At 40.7% G+C, this 17361-nt stretch overlaps 1 protein-coding gene across 16 annotated transcripts in view; it reads left to right on the top strand.

The window, feature by feature from the left end:
• SNCAIP (synuclein alpha interacting protein) overlaps positions 1-17361 on the top strand; it is a 138396-nt gene that overhangs the window by 54434 nt on the left and 66601 nt on the right. For all 16 annotated transcript variants that reach the window (XM_070569447.1, XM_070569452.1, XM_070569444.1 and 13 more), the window contains exon 2: positions 12803-12905. In XM_070569447.1, the coding sequence (XP_070425548.1) occupies positions 12849-12905 (57 nt within the window). In that variant the 5' untranslated portion in view covers positions 12803-12848. The remainder of the gene's footprint in view (positions 1-12802; positions 12906-17361) is intronic.

The following is a 17361-nucleotide window of genomic DNA, read 5'->3' as shown; positions in this document are numbered from 1 at the left end:
CTGGCTTTGATTCCTGTCCCCATTACTTGGTAGCTTTGAGCAATTTACTTTCCTTTCTGGTCTTCTGTTTTCTCGGTGAAATGAGAATGATATTAAGGATTAAATGAGGCTAAATTTATGAAGCAAAATACTAACACAGTGTCTGGCTCAAATTGGTGTTAAGTGGTAGCCAATATGAGCATTATTATTGTGTTATTACTATTGCTATTATCACTTTTAGATTATTATCATCATTAGAAACTCAGGGGTGCCTATTTGACTGACTGCAGTTGACACTGAGGTAATGGAAATTTCTTAGGGAAGAAAACTATGGCGTGGGGACTCTGAGTTGGCTACCCGTCTTAGTAGCCAATTAGGTATAAAGAGTTTAACAGTAAGTGTCAGCCCCCCAAGCTCTGCCTCCCCCCAGTGGAATGATGGGGCTCAGCTTTCCTACCTGTTAACACTGCCATAGACCTCTGACACGTGCCTTTCCCGAAGGGGTTGTGGGTACCAAATCCTGATCTTATCCTTATGTAGAAAAAATATTAGCTAATTTCTTATCACTCTAATCTGTATTTTTTGGTCAGGCCAATGTTGTCCTAGTAAAACAGCTCTTCCTCGTACTGCCAAAAGGCCTGATTTGTAGCATTTGTTAATTCCTATGGTGTAAATACTCCCAGCGCACCCAGTTTCAAGCTCCCAACATGAAGTCACTGAACACAGAGTTGGGAAGAGATGTTCACAGTTGTTCAAGTCAGTGCAAGCTGGCTCCAGGACACCACTGGGTCGGGCCGAAGCATATGTTTTGACAGTATAGGATAGGATGATTGACAGCAAAGTTTATGTGCAAATACAGTAGAGGGAAAGTAGTTTGTCCCTAGAATGGAATCATTATGATATACTTGGCCAACAGAATTCGTCCAGAAAGTGAGTTAATGCCAGATTACTTAAGCAATGTATTTCAGTGCCATTTTTCTGCCTTTGCTCTGTACTCTCTACTCAGGACAGAAGTCTTTTCCTAGCCTCTTGTGCTCTAGGAGGAAATTCTCCCTAATCACATCCCAATTATATTAGAGATTTGGTCATGGACATACTGCTCGTGTTTATAAAAGTGTCTCCCCACCCCGCTCCCTCCCTCCCTTCTCTCCCTTTGTATTTCCTTCCTTACTGACTTCACAGGTATTATCATCTCTTTTATATTGCCAACAAGCCCATGAGATCATCAGAACAGTATTAGTATTTCTGCTTTGCAAAAAGTGGTAGAGAAGCTGGAAAACGACTGAACTTCATAAATCTCTATCGTGTTATTATCATTCTTAATTTGTCATTTTATTTGGAAATCTTCATTGTTATTCAGACAGCTCTGCATCTTTAATTTTTTTCCATGAGGCGAGAGGGTAATTTCAACCTCTGGCCACCTTTCCTTTGCTGTCACAAATTTACCTTGTTCTCTCCTTCATGGTTGTTGAAAGCTGTATCACTCTGTATCTAGGAAATTGCATTACAGTGCTATAAATACATTTCTGAGAACTTTTAATTAAGTGATGATACCTGGAATTTTCTCATTATAGTTAAGTCCCTGGAGGTGAGAAAACAGAGCCCTCTTGGGAAGCTGTTCTGTTTTCAGCAGCTCATCACTGGAGCAAGCAGAATTCTGTTACAGACCATCTTTGAACTGTTAGGGTGGCACCAGTTGACGATTTTGTCAACATAGTGGATTAAAAAAACCCAAGTCTTCTCACTAAATACCTCTTAAAAGTTTTCCAAATGCCTAATGACTTAAACTGAAGAGAAGACAACATTTGAAGTAACCGATTTGCCATTTACCATGAAGCCATCTGCAGACATGCTTGACATCATCGTTTGCACCATTCTGATCCTTGTGAGCTTTGTTGGAAACATGTGTTTATTTTATTCTACAAGGAAATGTATCTCTCGGTGTTTACAGACATCCTTTCTTCTAATTTTCAGTCTTATATTCGTCCACCTCATTAAAAACTTGGTGGTGAATGTCATGAAAATTGTTTATTCTTCTGGTTTCGTATTGGATTCAGCTGGCTGCAAAGTTCTGCACTTCACGGCAGCCCTGACGACTTCACTGGCCATCTGGTTCATGTTACATTTTGCGTTGTTCTACCACCGGAAGCTGTACCAAATTGTCCACCCTTTGAGTGAGGCTCCAAACCTGGACCAACAGCAGCATTCGTTGAAGGTGGTTTCTGCGCTTTGGGTGGCTGGTGTGGCAGTGTACATCCCAGTTTTACTTTACACTAGAAAATCAGAATACCTGAATGCAGGAAATGATACAGATGCCGTGTCTTCCAGCAGGATTTATATGGATTGCCTAATTGACTTTGGAAACAAGCAGGTAGAGTTTTACTATGGGAAAATATTTTTAGTTTTGATTGATAGTCTTCCTTTAGCCATCTTAGTCTTCGTCTGTTTCTGGATGTCTTTTCTCCTTTCAGAAAGAAAGAAGATGACATATGGCGACATCTGGGTTGGAGATGATGATGATTTAGAAATTGACATCCTTAGAGGGGCCAAGTTTAGTATTTTATTAATGTGGCTGATCACTCCACTTTGGATTTCTCACTTTATCTTAGTCTATTTCTTGAAAAACTTGGCAGCGTGTGTCTTTTTTCCAGCTGTTCTCACAGCTCTCTCCTCAGGCTTCTCTGCTCTCAGTCCTTTCCTGCTTATGTTGGTGAATTACAAAATGAAGTTGGTGTCCTTCTGTGGTGCCAAGGAGGAAAAACCCACACTCCAGACTGCAGATGTTTTTCTTTCTCCATATGCTTAATGGCGAAGAACTCAGTTTTAATCATTGAGAAGTAGGCCCCCTCATTGGAAGGTACGGCTAAAATTGCCGTAACCCTCATCAACAGACAGTGTCTGAAAGGGGGGCTAGAAGATTGACTCCTCCCCAAAAATAGACTTCTGAGGGAAACTGTGCAAGAAGAAGATATATGAACACTAAGTTATTATAAGTTGAAGAAAAATAGTCATCACAACATTTGTCATTTAGCAAAATACCAAGATTTTTAATGTAGAAATTCTAGAGTGACTTAACAATGATTATAATCTGGAAATGAACTCAACAGACAATATATTAAGTATTTACTCTGTGCAAGATATTGTGTTAAGAAACAGCAAATTGTTGAAACTGAGGATAGTACTTCCCAGCTAAATCCCTAAAGGTACTTAACAGTAATCTTGTGTTTTCATCTCATGCTTTTCTTGAAATGCCTTGACACTTATAGGAAGTGTATTAGTTAAGGATGCAATGTTCAGTTTTTGCAGTTTATTAATAGTACCTCATCTAAGCTGAAAGCAGATCTTGTTCATTTTCCTTCCACTAAGTGTCTTCAGTAAATTAGGGCCAGATAAAAGCATTGGATCAAAGAATTAGTGCTTGCTAAGTCATACTCTGTGTGTATGTAGAGATGTGCAACATTGGGTTACTATAGATGTTTAGTCCACTATGCTTGCTCAGTCTCCCATATATCAAAGATATATCATATCTTCTTCAGAAAAGAGGGACTTTTATTTTATAGAGGATTTATTTCTTCTTTTGATTGTTAACTTGATACATTTAGAATTGGAAGAACTGATAAAATCCTCATAATAATCTCATTTCTGGATTTGGATTCAATAAAAATAGGCACATTATAATTTAATTAAAAATATATGGCCAGCTTTTTATTTTAAGTGGTTAGTCGTTGTAGCCATTTGGACTGCTTCAGATTCAATGAGTAATTATTTTAAATACCATATGATGTATACATGTTGTATAAGCATTGAATTTTAAACTAATTCTTATTAGATTCTTGCATTTTTCATTTTCCTTCTTTATAAGTAGGCCTGGGATTTATTATACTGTAGTTCTAGTTATTGGATATCCCTAAATTGAGATTCTTGCTCTAAAAAGCCTGCATCAAAAATTATAAACCTGCATCTCGTTAACAGGAGAAACTTAGAACATCTTTGTTGCCATGAAGTGCTATGGAGAAAGGAAATTTTAAAGTAGCCAAGGCCCAAATTTTGTAGGGTTTTGTAAGCCAACGTCTGTCCCTTGTATCGCACTGGGAATTAAAACACACACACACATACTTAAGACCTTCTGAGGTTTCTGGGTGGTCTTCATGGGAAATACTTAGTCCAGTCCACTGAGGCAGTTTAATCAGAAGGGCACTAGGCATGGATCCTGTATAATGAAGTTAACATCTGGGGAGATGGGGATGTGGAAAAAAGGTCGCTATCTTTTAATTAAGTGCAGATGTAGCCAGGGGTGGGACAAGCCATTGATCTTAGGTAGTAGTTCTCAAATGTGGTTCTGGGACCAGCAGAATCAGCACTGCCTGGGAACTTGTTAGAAATGTAAATTCTCAGACCTATTGAATCAAAAACTCTAGAGGTTGGACCCAGCAGTCTGTTTTAATATCTCTTCTGGTGATTCTCATCCACACTGGACTTTGAGAATCTCTGGCCTAGGGTTGCTCGGAAGTTTAATCCTCACAAACGATGAGAGATATGAGAATGAAGCCAAGATAACTGACTCCTGATGTACTCTTTAATGCTCCCCATGCATATTGCTATTATGTCTACTTCTCTCTAAAATGAAAATCAGGGTTGTCATCTGTGTTCCATACATTCTCAATGATAATTGCCAAACAAATCCACTGTAGAAATCAAGCAATCTTTTCAGAATCAAGAGTAAAGCATGACCACGTCAGGTGTGCCAAAAATTTGGAACTTGGATTTGGATAGTTTCCTGTACATAACTGAGTAAGGGATCCAGTTCCCAAATTATTCCATAGTTCCTTTCCAGAAGCCAGTGCAAGACATGATTGGCTTAAGCCCAGGCTCAACTTCCCAGTGCTAGAAATATTTCCTTTTTCTTCCCAGATATTTTCTTTTTGTTTGGGCCTCATTAGGTCATAGTTTTGTCCCTGTGGAACTGATAAGTTTTTATCTACAACAGAGAGTAAATCATATTCTCACTGAATGAACAACATTCCAGTTCTGTTTTAAAAATTATTTTCACTTCAACTCTCTTGCTCCCTCTCCCTTTTCCTCTCCCGGAGGCTCCATATTTAATTCACATTCCTGGTAGGATCAGGATGGCAGATGAAGTAGGATAAGGGAAGTTCAACAGAGATTGTCATGGTAGCACCCTGGAGAGAGGTCAGAGTTGGTCAGGATTGTCCTCAGGTCCTGGTTTGGTTTCAGGGGTGTTCCCACTGCCATCTCAGACCACACAGAATCTTTGCATTTAAAGTTCATCTTTTCCTCCTTCCAAATGCAGGATTCTCATCTTTCTTCCTTAGAGGATCCCTCCAAACCACTATATGAACAATTTCTTGCTGGGGTGGTTGTGATCTCTTAAGCGGCCCGTTCCATTTAAGCCCATTCCAAACGTCATTATTACCAGGTCTTTGCTGAGACTAGCATCGCTGAAACTTCCTCTAAGATCTACCCTTGAAGTCAGATCCTCTTTTTACCTGATGGCTCTTTAGATTCTTAAAGAAAGGGAAGAGTGCTTTTCTCTTCTCCAAGTTAGATATTTCCTTAGCTGTGCCACATGAGACAGAGTCTTCCAACCACTGGCTGTCTTGACTTCCTTACTCTGTCTTGGTACATTGCAGTTTATCTGTGGCCTTCTTAAGAAGTGGCATCCAGAACTGAACACAATATATTCTTTCTTGTGTTTACAAATGTGTTTATATTTTTTTCTATTGTACGTTCTTTTATCTTCTCTTGTGCAGCTGCTGTGAGCATGGATTCTTTCTCTCCTCCTTCCAAAAAGAATTTTAAATGTTAAACTCACTTTAAATCACACACAAATATGAATTTAAAAGTACCTCTATCTCTAGCCTTAAAAACTAAGGTCTTTTCAAACTCTAAAGTTCTAGCATAAGTTAGTTCATTCTCAGTATTTAGATTTTAGAGATAACGAAATGACTCCCAAATCATTTGCATGCAGTTTAAACTATGAGCTAGGGCTCAAAACTACAGAGAGACCAACCTTTATGTGGACTTGTCAGAGCAATCGTGATCTCTAGAATGAGGTTTTCTAGTCCAGTGCTGTCTTGCTTGCCTTTTTAATAAGACCTAAGGGAAGATGGTCATAAGCAAATTTTCTTTGAAGATGAAGTATTAAACCAATTGGCTATGGCATGGAATGTTTTATAGACGAGTTCAGGGATATCTGTGGGTAAGGTATGTTAGGTACACAGAGGTCTATACACTTTTATTTAATGATGATGATCATGCCTGCCATTTCTATTTAGACTCTGCTGAAAAGAAGAATGAGCAATTCCTCTGGAGTTACAGTTCGTGAACACCTAAAGCAATACAATTCAGGGCTGAGGAGGTCTATGGAATTCTGCTTTGAAGACATGCTCATGTTTCCCAGCAATCCAGGGGGCTAATCAGAAGAGTTGTGGACTTGTTATTGGGCAGTGGTTTGTCTGAGCTGGCTTTGCCCTGACTTAGTAGTACATAACCTTGCCCAAAACATGCCCAAGTTTTACCATCTGTAAAATAAGAAGGATATGATTGTGAATCACCACACACACCCTCTGCCTCCCTCATGTAGTTGTAATAAATAAAGTCAGGTAAAACAAATTGAAGAAGATTTGAAAAAATGAAACATTTGATACAGGTGAAGTGTTACTTCATCAGTACAGTTTCGGCAAGCTGAAATAAGGAAGAAAAGCAAACTTAACATCAGAAGTCTTGTCTGTGTGTCTGTGAGGCAATTACAGAACCTCTCTGAGCTTGGTTTCCTTATCCCCATAAAGGAGATTATAAAGATATTTGTCTCCCAGAGTCTTTGTGAAAGAAAGATGAGAGAGTATATGTAAAAGCACCCGGACCTAGATCCTGGTACAAAATTTTGCTTCACAAGTGTTTCCGTGGGTGTTCAAATGCCACACCCCTTCCCCAGCAGCTGGAGCGGACTCAGTCTATTACATTGAAGTCTCCTGTTGGATAGAAAATGTTCACTTGTATTTCTACAAACATGCCAGGAAATTTGATATTCCAAGAAGATGTGCTCTGTTTACACTCTGGCTTTGGAAATACTTCCCTGATCACCCCTGCATATCACCCTACCCTGGACCTCCCCCTTCAAGATCCCTTTCCTAAAGTAAAAACAGCAGTAGGTGCTGAATCAGTATTATCCATCTTTATGGAAATTCTCCTTCAGAATTCTCACCTCTAGGCCTTTGCCTGTGGTATAAGCACTACCTGGAACCCTTGCTCCTGCCTCTGCAACTTCCTCCCCATTCATACCCTCGTCCTCCAGCTTTCAGCTTAGACTTCACTGTATCGGGCACATTTCCCTTATCTCCAAGGTCTAGGTTAGGTCTCCCAGGCTCCTAGGTATTCATTTGTCTTGGCAATGACCACATTATATTGTAATGGCTTGTTTTCTTGCCTGTCTCTCCTTGTACTGCATGCCCGTACGGATGTGGAGAGTGGTATAGGTCTTATCCAGCCTGTACACACAGGAATATTCCATAAATGAAGAAGTGGGTGAAATCTACAGAGCTCTGCTTTCCCCCTTTCTCCTCATGTGTACTTCTTGGCTCTCCTTCAGTTGCCTCTTTCCAGTAGAAATTTCTTGCCTCTATCATTTTTCTGCTTTAAGAGTAGGCATTTTGCGACTGCCATGCTTCTGGCCACTGCTGAATCAAAGAGTGAAAGAAACTGAATCCAACATTTGGAATGAGTTGCTTCCTCGCCAGCCAAGCTACTGAGCCAACTGGGGACAACATTTCATATATTCCACTTTTTTCCACCCACGCCTTCTAGTACTTAGTTTGTGATTTTTCTTTTTTGGCTCTTGTCATTTTAAAGAAAGTAAGTTCAGTATCTATATGCAGGCTTTCAAGCTGAAGACTTATCCCAACACAAATGTGGCTCTGTGTGTGTGGGTGGGTCGGTGGGTATAGGGAGCTGCTGTGTTTTCCCAAGTATTGGTGAATTAAAGAGTAAAGAAAGAAGCTGTAATGCAAATCGATTGAGGTTACCTCATCACTGAATGTACTCTGCTCATTTATTTTGACAAGCCCAACTTACTTTTAATTACCAGGCCTCATAGTATACTGGTAAATGTAGCAATAGTGACTTTGGCAGAAAAGGAGAAATCTGTGTAACATGAGCCTTCAGAATGAGTCCATGCTGACTCCTTGTAAAATGGAGTGAGGCAATTCATTTTAAGAAGAATTTCAGTAGAGCAGTTTATGTGATATGTGACTATAGTCGCAAATCAGTAAGCCTTTTATGAGCCAAGCACACCAGAATGTGTACATTAAGTGAGTGTAGTTTCTCAAAGAAATTTTCTTGGCCACTCCAAGCTTTTTCCAGTGATGCTGCCATTACCCAACAGATTTTTGGAAGTCTTCATTTGGAATTATTTTCAGAGTCAGTTTTCAAATCACACACAAAAAAATTAAAAATAGCACCTGAAAATCATAGTACTGAAGGGGGGAGATTATTCCTAAATTGCTTGCCTACTTTTTATTATCCAGTTGGACTCTTAGTTACTTTGAGCTCTTTCCAAATTGAATCTTCCCTTGAAGGAAGCAATTGGGCCATCACTGAGGTCATTCATGAGAAGGTGACGTAGTGTTGATAGACCCATTAGGGCCAGGAGCCCCTCCCACACACTTTAATAGGCACTGGAGGGACTTCTGTTCTTGGCAGTTTGTCAGAACTCTGTGAGGGTAGGAAAAGTCCTATAGACATAGTGTATAGTTGATACTCATTATTTTGTTCTTCATCTCCTCTAACCAGGCATCAATTTGGAGTTTGGGTGAAGTTTCTCCTGGTGCCCTGGGTGCATCAAAAGAAACGGGGCAATTTGTCACCAATAGCTTCTGCACAGCATGCAGGTCCCAGCCACCTAGCCTGGTGTTCCCATGTTCTAATATTTTTCTTTTTTCCCTCCCTATCAATTTTCCTACCCGAATTGGTAGAGCTAAACCATTGGAAATGTCTCCCGTACCTTTCTCTACTCTCCTACCTCTGCCCAATCTCCATCTTCATCTCTCCCCCTCTTAAAAAAAATTATACACACAACATACCTGCCTAAATGAATAACAAGTTAAAAATTGCCAATGGCAGTGAAAAGAAATTGAAAGCTCAATTGAGTTTGAAAAGAAATGATTTCAATCAGTCAACAGTACCTAAGGTAGACAGACTTTGTAAGAGGCTTGTTGGGGGAAGAAGGGAGACCCTTCCTCAGAGAAAGCCCTCAGGACCTCAGAGGACCTGGGACAAGTGACTGCAGCTTGTAGGGTCTGGGCTGATGGGGTGGGAATGCAGTGCAAATTTATAAATAACTGGGTCCTGAGATATCAGAGGGGCCCAAGGCCAAGTATGATGCATAGCAATAAAGTTCTCATGTAAAAGATTTTAAGCTGGACTGCCCTTTCTGGGGAGGCTGAGAAATGTTTTTCACTAAGGCGTAAACCCACTCTTGTTGGCTCTGAGTAGGCTTGGTCCTCTTGCATCCAAGCTGCTGGTCTGGCCAAATGGAGGATGGCTTCGGTCTTTTTCTGGGCTTGGACTTGGCGCAGCTTCGCCCTTCCCCTCTAGTCACAATGGTGAAGTGGCATAATGTAAATCCACAAAGCCAATCACCGTCAGGGCAAGAACCCTTCCCTCCCTCAGTTCTAAAGTGAAGGAAACATAATCCTCACCTCATCGTAACATTTTATTCTGTCTGTGAAGGTTTTCTTTTTCTAGTAATAAGAGAGAAAATGGAGGCTCTGTAAAAGCACAAATTGTAACATGCTGGTAGTTTATTCGTGAGAAATTTTATTTTGTTGCTGTTGAGATATGAGAATTTAAAACAATCTTAGGATACAGATTCAATCTTAGAATACAAATGAAGTAAACATCATTTGGCAGGAGGCACCAATTAAAAAGGGGGGGGTACTTATTGTTTAATACTGAATTCCTTTGAGGGGTCAACGCTGAAATGCCCCCAAGGCCAGGCAGGGCTGTCAGTGCCAAGAGCAGATCCCGAGGGAGCTGGTGAACTGGGGAGCGCCTGCCTCCTAGACAGGTAGGGGCAGCTGCAGCTCAGTTCTAGCCAATTGTTGTCATGGGGATTGCAGACTTGTGCTGCCAGAACTTCAGATATTTTTAAAGTGAAGCCAGAAATCCAGAATTTTATGTGAAATCACCCAAGGTCTACAAGTTGGCAACTGACTTGATTTTTTTTTTTAAACACTGCTAGGGCCAAAACACATCACATCTGTGGGCCAGCTTTGGCTCAGGGGCCTCCAGTGAGTGCCCTCCGTAGCTGTGCATTCCCTCAGAGCCCGTGTGTCCCTGGGCAGAAAAGGGGGCTCACTGGTTTCCATTGTGGGCTGGTGTCGGGGGTGGGGTGGTACCATAAGAGCAGGATGAGAAAAGCGTCCACAGCCCAGGGCAGTTTCCTCATCATGCTGGATTACTTGCAACAGCTGCTCTAACCTGGCTCACCCCTTCCCACTGCATCCCTCCTTCCTCAGAAAGGAGTGCCCGAGGGTGCCAGGTGCTCAATGGAAGGCAGATGATGGAGGAGGAGGCAATGCAGTCACCACTGGGACAACTGTGGACTCACCCTCGACTAAAAAGAAGCAGTGTTGGGAAGGTGGCCAGGAATGGTGAACCACAGCAATTTCTGCACATTATAAATGAGGATGTAATAGTTTTAAAGTGGCACCTTGAAGGAGTAAAGCACTGAAACCAGACAGAAGAAATTGGGTCATAGATAGAATACAGCATCCTAAAAGAGATGGCTGTGTGTGGTGGCCCATTAGGAGTAAAGGAGAGTCCTGGATGCCTTGGACCCCCTTAGTCTGAGGCTGGACCACTTAACCCACTGACATAAATATGAGCAGCCGCCCAGGTCTTCTTGTAATGGGCTGGAACTGTTGTAACTCTTGTGTTCTGGCCTATAGAATAAAGAATCTCACCACTATCCTCCAAGTCCTCCAAGTGTTTCCATGTTTCTGGTGATATTGTGTTTGTCTGTACCCCATCCTGACACCCAGCCTCATCTTTGTGTTCACTAAAGCCATGGGAATTGTCTGTAAATCAACAATTAATCATGGAGTACAGATTTAGTGAAAAGACATTGGATTGGAAGCAAGTCTGTTAGTTGACAAGCTGGAGTCCAAAGAGTCTGGATTGTCTCAGAATCCACCAGAATGGGAGAGAAAGTTATTTTGAGTAATTTGCAAGTATGAGTGTGTGTTTTTCTCTGAAAGCTTTGTGAGGATTAGAGGAAAAGTGATATAATTTTGTACCAAGCAATTTGCTTAAGAATCTATTTTTAGATTTCTATAGATAATAAAATTTCTGGCTTTCTATATATTTATATATAATGTATGTATTTTACAAATATAAATTGTTTTTCATTTTAAACTTTTCTGTGATTTCAAAAGAGCTTTTAACATTTATTCAAAATGGATAATCTCATTTGAACATGGTAGTAATATCCTAATCCTTTCTTGACTCAAATTCTGCATCTACTATAATTAAAAATATGTAAAAATGGTATAAGTGTGTGGGAAGGGAAAGAGAGGAAACACTGAAAGTTAAATCAAGTGATGGGTTTGAGATATGGGATGGCAAGAGATTTTCTCCACCTTTATTATAATTACGCTATTTGTGTAGCTTAAAAAAATCTCAAAATAAGAAAACAGTGCCTTCAGAATAAGAGTTTCCTTTTAAAAAATAGGTGTTTTTATATTCTTGTTCTTTTGTTGATAAGCCCATTTTCATCAGCCTAGATTTATTTTCACTTTCCAATAATGTATTCCTCATTCTTCAGCAAGGTGCCCCTTGATTAGAGAACTGAAAGAGGAAAAACTGAATTATTTCAGATAGTCAAGTCTGAGTACATCAGTTTTTATAATAGGGAAGACAAGTTACGGGAAATGGAATCTTATTTGATGTCTGTGAGTTGGCTCTGGGGAAGATAACTACACACCGAGGCGCTGCCACAAGATCTATATTTCTGTTCTTGACATCTGTAGGTGCCACCGCCAACACCAATGGTGATGATGATAAGTGATGGGAAAATGAACTGGGAGGTGATGTATCTTCCTTGACAGATTTAAAGAATTGCCGCAGGCAGCCCCAAGGCAAGTGCTGACTGAGGACATTCTGGCGCCTGCATCAGGTCACTCGGACTCAGTCGGGCAAAGCTGTTAGAAGCAGGGGCAATGCAATAATTCTGTGGTTTAAATCTGTACTTAGATCCTTTTTTTTTTGAGGGGTGAACTAGAGGTTGTGCTACAAGTTCTGTAATATCAATTACTGTTGCTTAGTTGGTGTCTGTCTTGTACTTGTGTTATTACTGTGGAGATTATTCATTGCTCCATGCACAGCATCCAAGGGTGTGCTCACAGTAAACATTCGAATATGGTTTTCCTAATATTTTGAGGCTTAATCCCCATCCCTGAAGCCCCTACTTTAACCCAGGGTGTGGTAAGTGCTAGGGATGGGTTGGGTCAATCCTAATATTGATCACCGGGGAAGAGCTGTTGTTCCAGCAAAGATAAGCAGGCATAAAGAAGTGAAGCAAAGGACCATGGGTGCTCGCTGGGGAGCCATACTGGGGATCCTGGAGGATCTCTGCTTAGCACTTCTGCAAAGCCAGGTTGGGGACATTCAAAGAGAGGAAATGTGCTCAAAGGCAACACTAGCACTCAAGTATCCTTCTCTTTTTGTTTGTTTAAGTATAGATATGATTTTTGGTTATAAAACAGCTAACCTTTTTGCCTTTCTTTTTTGCTTCTGTCTTGTTCAGGACTTTATAAGTATTTAGCCTTACTCAAAATGTGCAAAGAAGAATAATGGAAGCCCCTGAATACCTTGATTTGGATGAAATTGACTTCAGTGATGACACATCTGTAAGTATTGCTACTTGCAAGCAGTGCGTCAGGAGGTTCTGCCTTCACCTACGTGGCTACCTCTTACAGTCTATATATCCTAAACTCTTCCGACTGGATTTAGAAACTGACAGCAGAAATCCTGTGTGGCAAACAAAGTGTGGTTTTGGGGCCTCCTGGACTGAGAAGTGAATCCCACTTAATTGTGTGTCAGCTTGGATGAGAAAGGCATATAATGTCACTGAGCCTCCCATTCCTAATCTTTCATTGTTGTCAAAACGATTCATTGAGGGACCCACCCCATGGCGTAGTGGTTAAGTTCATGCACTCTGCTTTGGTGGCCCAGGGTTCACCAGTTCAGATCCCGGGCACGGACCTATACACCACTCGTCAAGCTGGTGTTTGGCAGCATCTCACAGACAAAATGGAGGGAAGATTGGCACAGATGTTAGCTGAAGGACAGTCTTCCTCAAGCAAAAAGAGGAAGATCAGCAACAGATGTTAGCTCAGGGACAGTCTTCCTCACCAAAAGACAAAAGGTTCATTGAGTACATTTATGAAGTGCCTGTGTAAAGTGAAAGTGTAGACAGTTTCATAGAGTTACTTATGACATAATTAACCCTATGAATGTTAATTCTCTTTATATCAATGGCTCTGCTACAGCCAGCATTCTTTAGAGTTCACGGGGATACAGACTGAAGGATGGCCCAAGTTATTAGCTGATGAACAATAAGAGGAATCCTTCCAGTCACTGTAGTTATCAAAACACAGGTTGGACACTTTCTGGGAATATTGAGGAAGAGTCATGCATTGATAAGGACTGGACCAGCTGACCTGTGAGGCCTTGCTTAATGCTGTGGGCCTTGCTTAATGCTGTGGGCCGATAAGCTTCTTTGTTCCCACAACACCCACAAACTTCCTGCAGCCTCCAGGTTAACTCACAGCTGCTCTGAATGGGTTGTCTACATGCACCTTGTTTAGAGCTACATGTGACTTTTCCTGGGCCACACGCTCAGTTCTGCCACAGAGGCCAACCAGCAAACATGTTGGCCTCTCACATCCCAACCAAATCGGACTAACTCTCAGAGGACGTGGTGAGAAGGCTGCTGTAACTTTTCTTCCCAAGACCTCCAAGGTCACAATTTCCGACCTTGCTTTTCATCGATCTCTCAAGACCTGGAGCTTTGGGTCATCACTGGAAAGTATCTCAAAAAGAAAAGCTTATTTTAACATGCCTCTGGCATCAGTGTTATTCCTCTACTTGACTCCTTACTTTGGAGTAAAATTTGCATATTGTGCACAAGAATTGGGTTACTGGAACGAATTGACAAATTGCCTATTTTATACAAGCTTGGGTGAGTCTCTGTAGCATGGAAACGTGAATTCAGCCATTCCCTATTTCAGCTTCCAGACAGTTTTTATTCATCCTCAAGACCAATGTGAAGTGAGTTCTTCTTTCTCACGATACCTGTCTGTCTGTCTGTCACTCTCATCTCTTTTTAAATCACTGCGCTTGACTGAAAAGTGTTCAGAGCATGGTTCTTTTTTAACCACTTCCCTCAAGGTATTTTGTGCTGAGTGGAGAAGAGCAAGGAAAATAGTGATAACGTGAAAGGAGTGGGCAGGGCGGAAGGTGTTTAGAAAGGGAAACGTGTGTCATGAGTGGGAGTTCTGGGTAGCTCTCTGAGCTTTGATAATGAAGTTACATTTTAAGAGCATAGACTTTAAAGGCACCAGTCTGGGCTCCTGCCTTGTTCTGACATTGCTGGCCGGAGCGTGTTAACTTCTCCTCTCTGACGCACCCACCTAACTTGTAAGGTTGTTTTGAGGATTGAGTGAAATAATAATACATGTGAAGCACTTAGCTTGGCACACAGTAAGTTGTTCTTAAAAATGGTAGCTTTTGTTATTATTTCAATGAATGCTAGAATAATATTTATATGACCAATGGTGAAGAAAGAACTCAAGGGAAAAGACCAGGCATCGTGTCAAGACTTTTTAAAAAAAATACAATAGAGCAGTTGTATTTACAGAAGAATCATCTGGCAGCAGCCCATAATTTTGATGAATTAGGAATCTCCACTTGAAAGATAATAAAATATGTTAAGCAATATCTGAGGCTGTTTAGCAAATTGGGATACAGGATTGTGCAATAGTTGAGCTTCTATAACTTGACCACTCTGAAACATAAATAAAGACATCCATCTGTAATTGTGTAACTGCACTCAAACCTTTCGCCCTTTCAAATATGTTCCTCTTATTTGGATCTTTAACCTGCATTTAAACTTAAATCAGAAGGAAAAAAGTGAAATTGCATAGAATTGTTGAAACAATAGTAACAGCTATCGTTTATTGAGCACTTACTGTGCAATAGGCACTGTCTTGTTTGATTCTCACAACAATCCTATGAAGAAGGTGCTTATGATTTTCTTCATTTTACAGATGAGGAAACTGAAGCGTGGAGGGGTTGTATAACTTGTCCGGGGTCACCCAGCTAGTGAGGAGCACTCTGTCTCTGTAACATCTACTTTTAGCCACAATGCTTGACTGCCTCTCCGAGATGAATAGTCTATTGCAGTGGTCCTCATCAGGGTCAATTTTACCCACTCCCTGGGGGAACATTTGGCAATATATGGGGACACTTTGGATCTTCATAACTGGGGAGGTGCTACTGGCATCTAATGGGTAGAGACCAAGGATGTTTCTAAAGAACCTAAAATTCCTGGTTTATTTTAATCCACATGAAACAAAGAAGCTCTACTTTGGCAGGCAACCACTGTAACATGGTAGTTTTTTTTTTTTTTTTTTTTTGAGGAAGATTAGCCCTGAGCTAACATCTGCCACCAATCCTCCTCTTTTTGCTGAGGAAGATTGGCCCTGAATTAACATCCGTGCCCATTTTCCTCTACTTTATATGTGGGATGCATGCCACAGCATGGCTTGATAAGCAGTGCTAGGTCCGTGCCCAGGATCTGAGCTAGCCAACCCCGGCCTGCCAAAGCAGAGCCAGTGAACTTAACTGGAACACCACCAGGCTGGCCTCACCATGGTAAATTATTTTATAACAGTTCCATCTGATCCAGGTTTAATACCTTCAATGTGTCAGAATAGTGTTGTTCTTATATAATGATTTCATGAGGAAAGCAGTGGAGATAACCTCTTAAATTTTGAAATGGTTATTCTCAGTTTATTTAGGTAAACTGGGAGCAATAAACGTTACAACTGCTTTAAGAGCTAAATGGAGACTATTCAGATGCTAACATTGAAAAATGAAGATGTACTCAACTTGCTAATTCGCTGGCATAAAGAGAAGTGTAGTCTCCCATAAACATGCCTTTACTTTTAGGGTTTTGTAGACCTCCACCTCTGACAGCTCTTAAGCCTCTTTCCTGGTTAAGTGGCAGGAAGGGGGAGGAAAATGCACAGTACATTTGAAAAAGATGTTTACTGAAAGATACTCGAGTTTAAAATTGCTCTTCTTACTCTCTAGCCATAGCCTGATTATGTACTCTAGGCTTTGTGTTTCATGATTTTTCCCTCTGGTCATGAGCCTGGTTCTTGTTTTAATTAAAACACAAGCTGTCTATGAGTACAAAAAAACAACTAGAACTTTTTTGCCTTCACCTAATGAGATAAAACACAGAAGGCAATAAGATTATTTTGAAGTTTCCCAGACTCAAAAATAATGCTCATCCTTTGCAAAATGCAGAGTTTAAACTATACATTCTTGTAACCCTGCCATCTAAAAGGGCAGAGCATTGTGCAGTAACTGCAGATCTGAGAGGGAGAGATGACGACACACATAAACACAAAGGTTCAAAGTGGGGCTCTTCTGTCACTGCAAATGGGCTTACAGATTTCTCTCTTTATTCCTATGGAAGCCAGATCCCTCTATCTTAAAAAAGAAAAATGCTCTGGTATACTCTTACCATGGAGTTTTAGTAGCCATGATGTTTCTTTTATTAAGAGAGGTCAATTTGCTATTCTCAAAAATAGTATTGAACACGGGCCTGAATAAAGCAGAGGCCGAGCCAAGGATCTGTTGAAGACTCACTCATCGCCCTCAAATGGTGGCTGTGCCATGCACCACGCTGAACTTCTCAGGTCAATTATCGTATTTAAGCCTCACATCAGCTCTGGAAAGCAGGCCTTCTTTTAATCCCCTGTTTGGCAGATGAAAAAATTGAGGCTTAGAGAGGTCATATGACTTTCACAAGGTTACAGATAGTTAAGTGGCAGGGTCAGTATTTAAATAAAGAACTCTTTGACCACATTACTCTTCTCCTTCTGAGCCACTTGGTTGAGTGGAAGAATCTTTGGACCAGTCATCTCATCCATCACTATCCCCAGATGGCACTGAAGCCATTGCAAGTAGCTTTTTGGAAGTAACGAAGTTGGCATATATTATAAATAAAGAAAAGAAAAGAAACTAAAGAAAACTTAAGCAAGTCTCTTAATTTTACTGTACCTCAACTTT

This window comes from Equus przewalskii, chromosome 13 (genome assembly GCF_037783145.1).
Source record: "Equus przewalskii isolate Varuska chromosome 13, EquPr2, whole genome shotgun sequence".
Classification (NCBI taxonomy): domain Eukaryota; kingdom Metazoa; phylum Chordata; class Mammalia; order Perissodactyla; family Equidae; genus Equus; species Equus przewalskii.
This window is presented reverse-complemented; position numbering and strand designations above follow the sequence as displayed.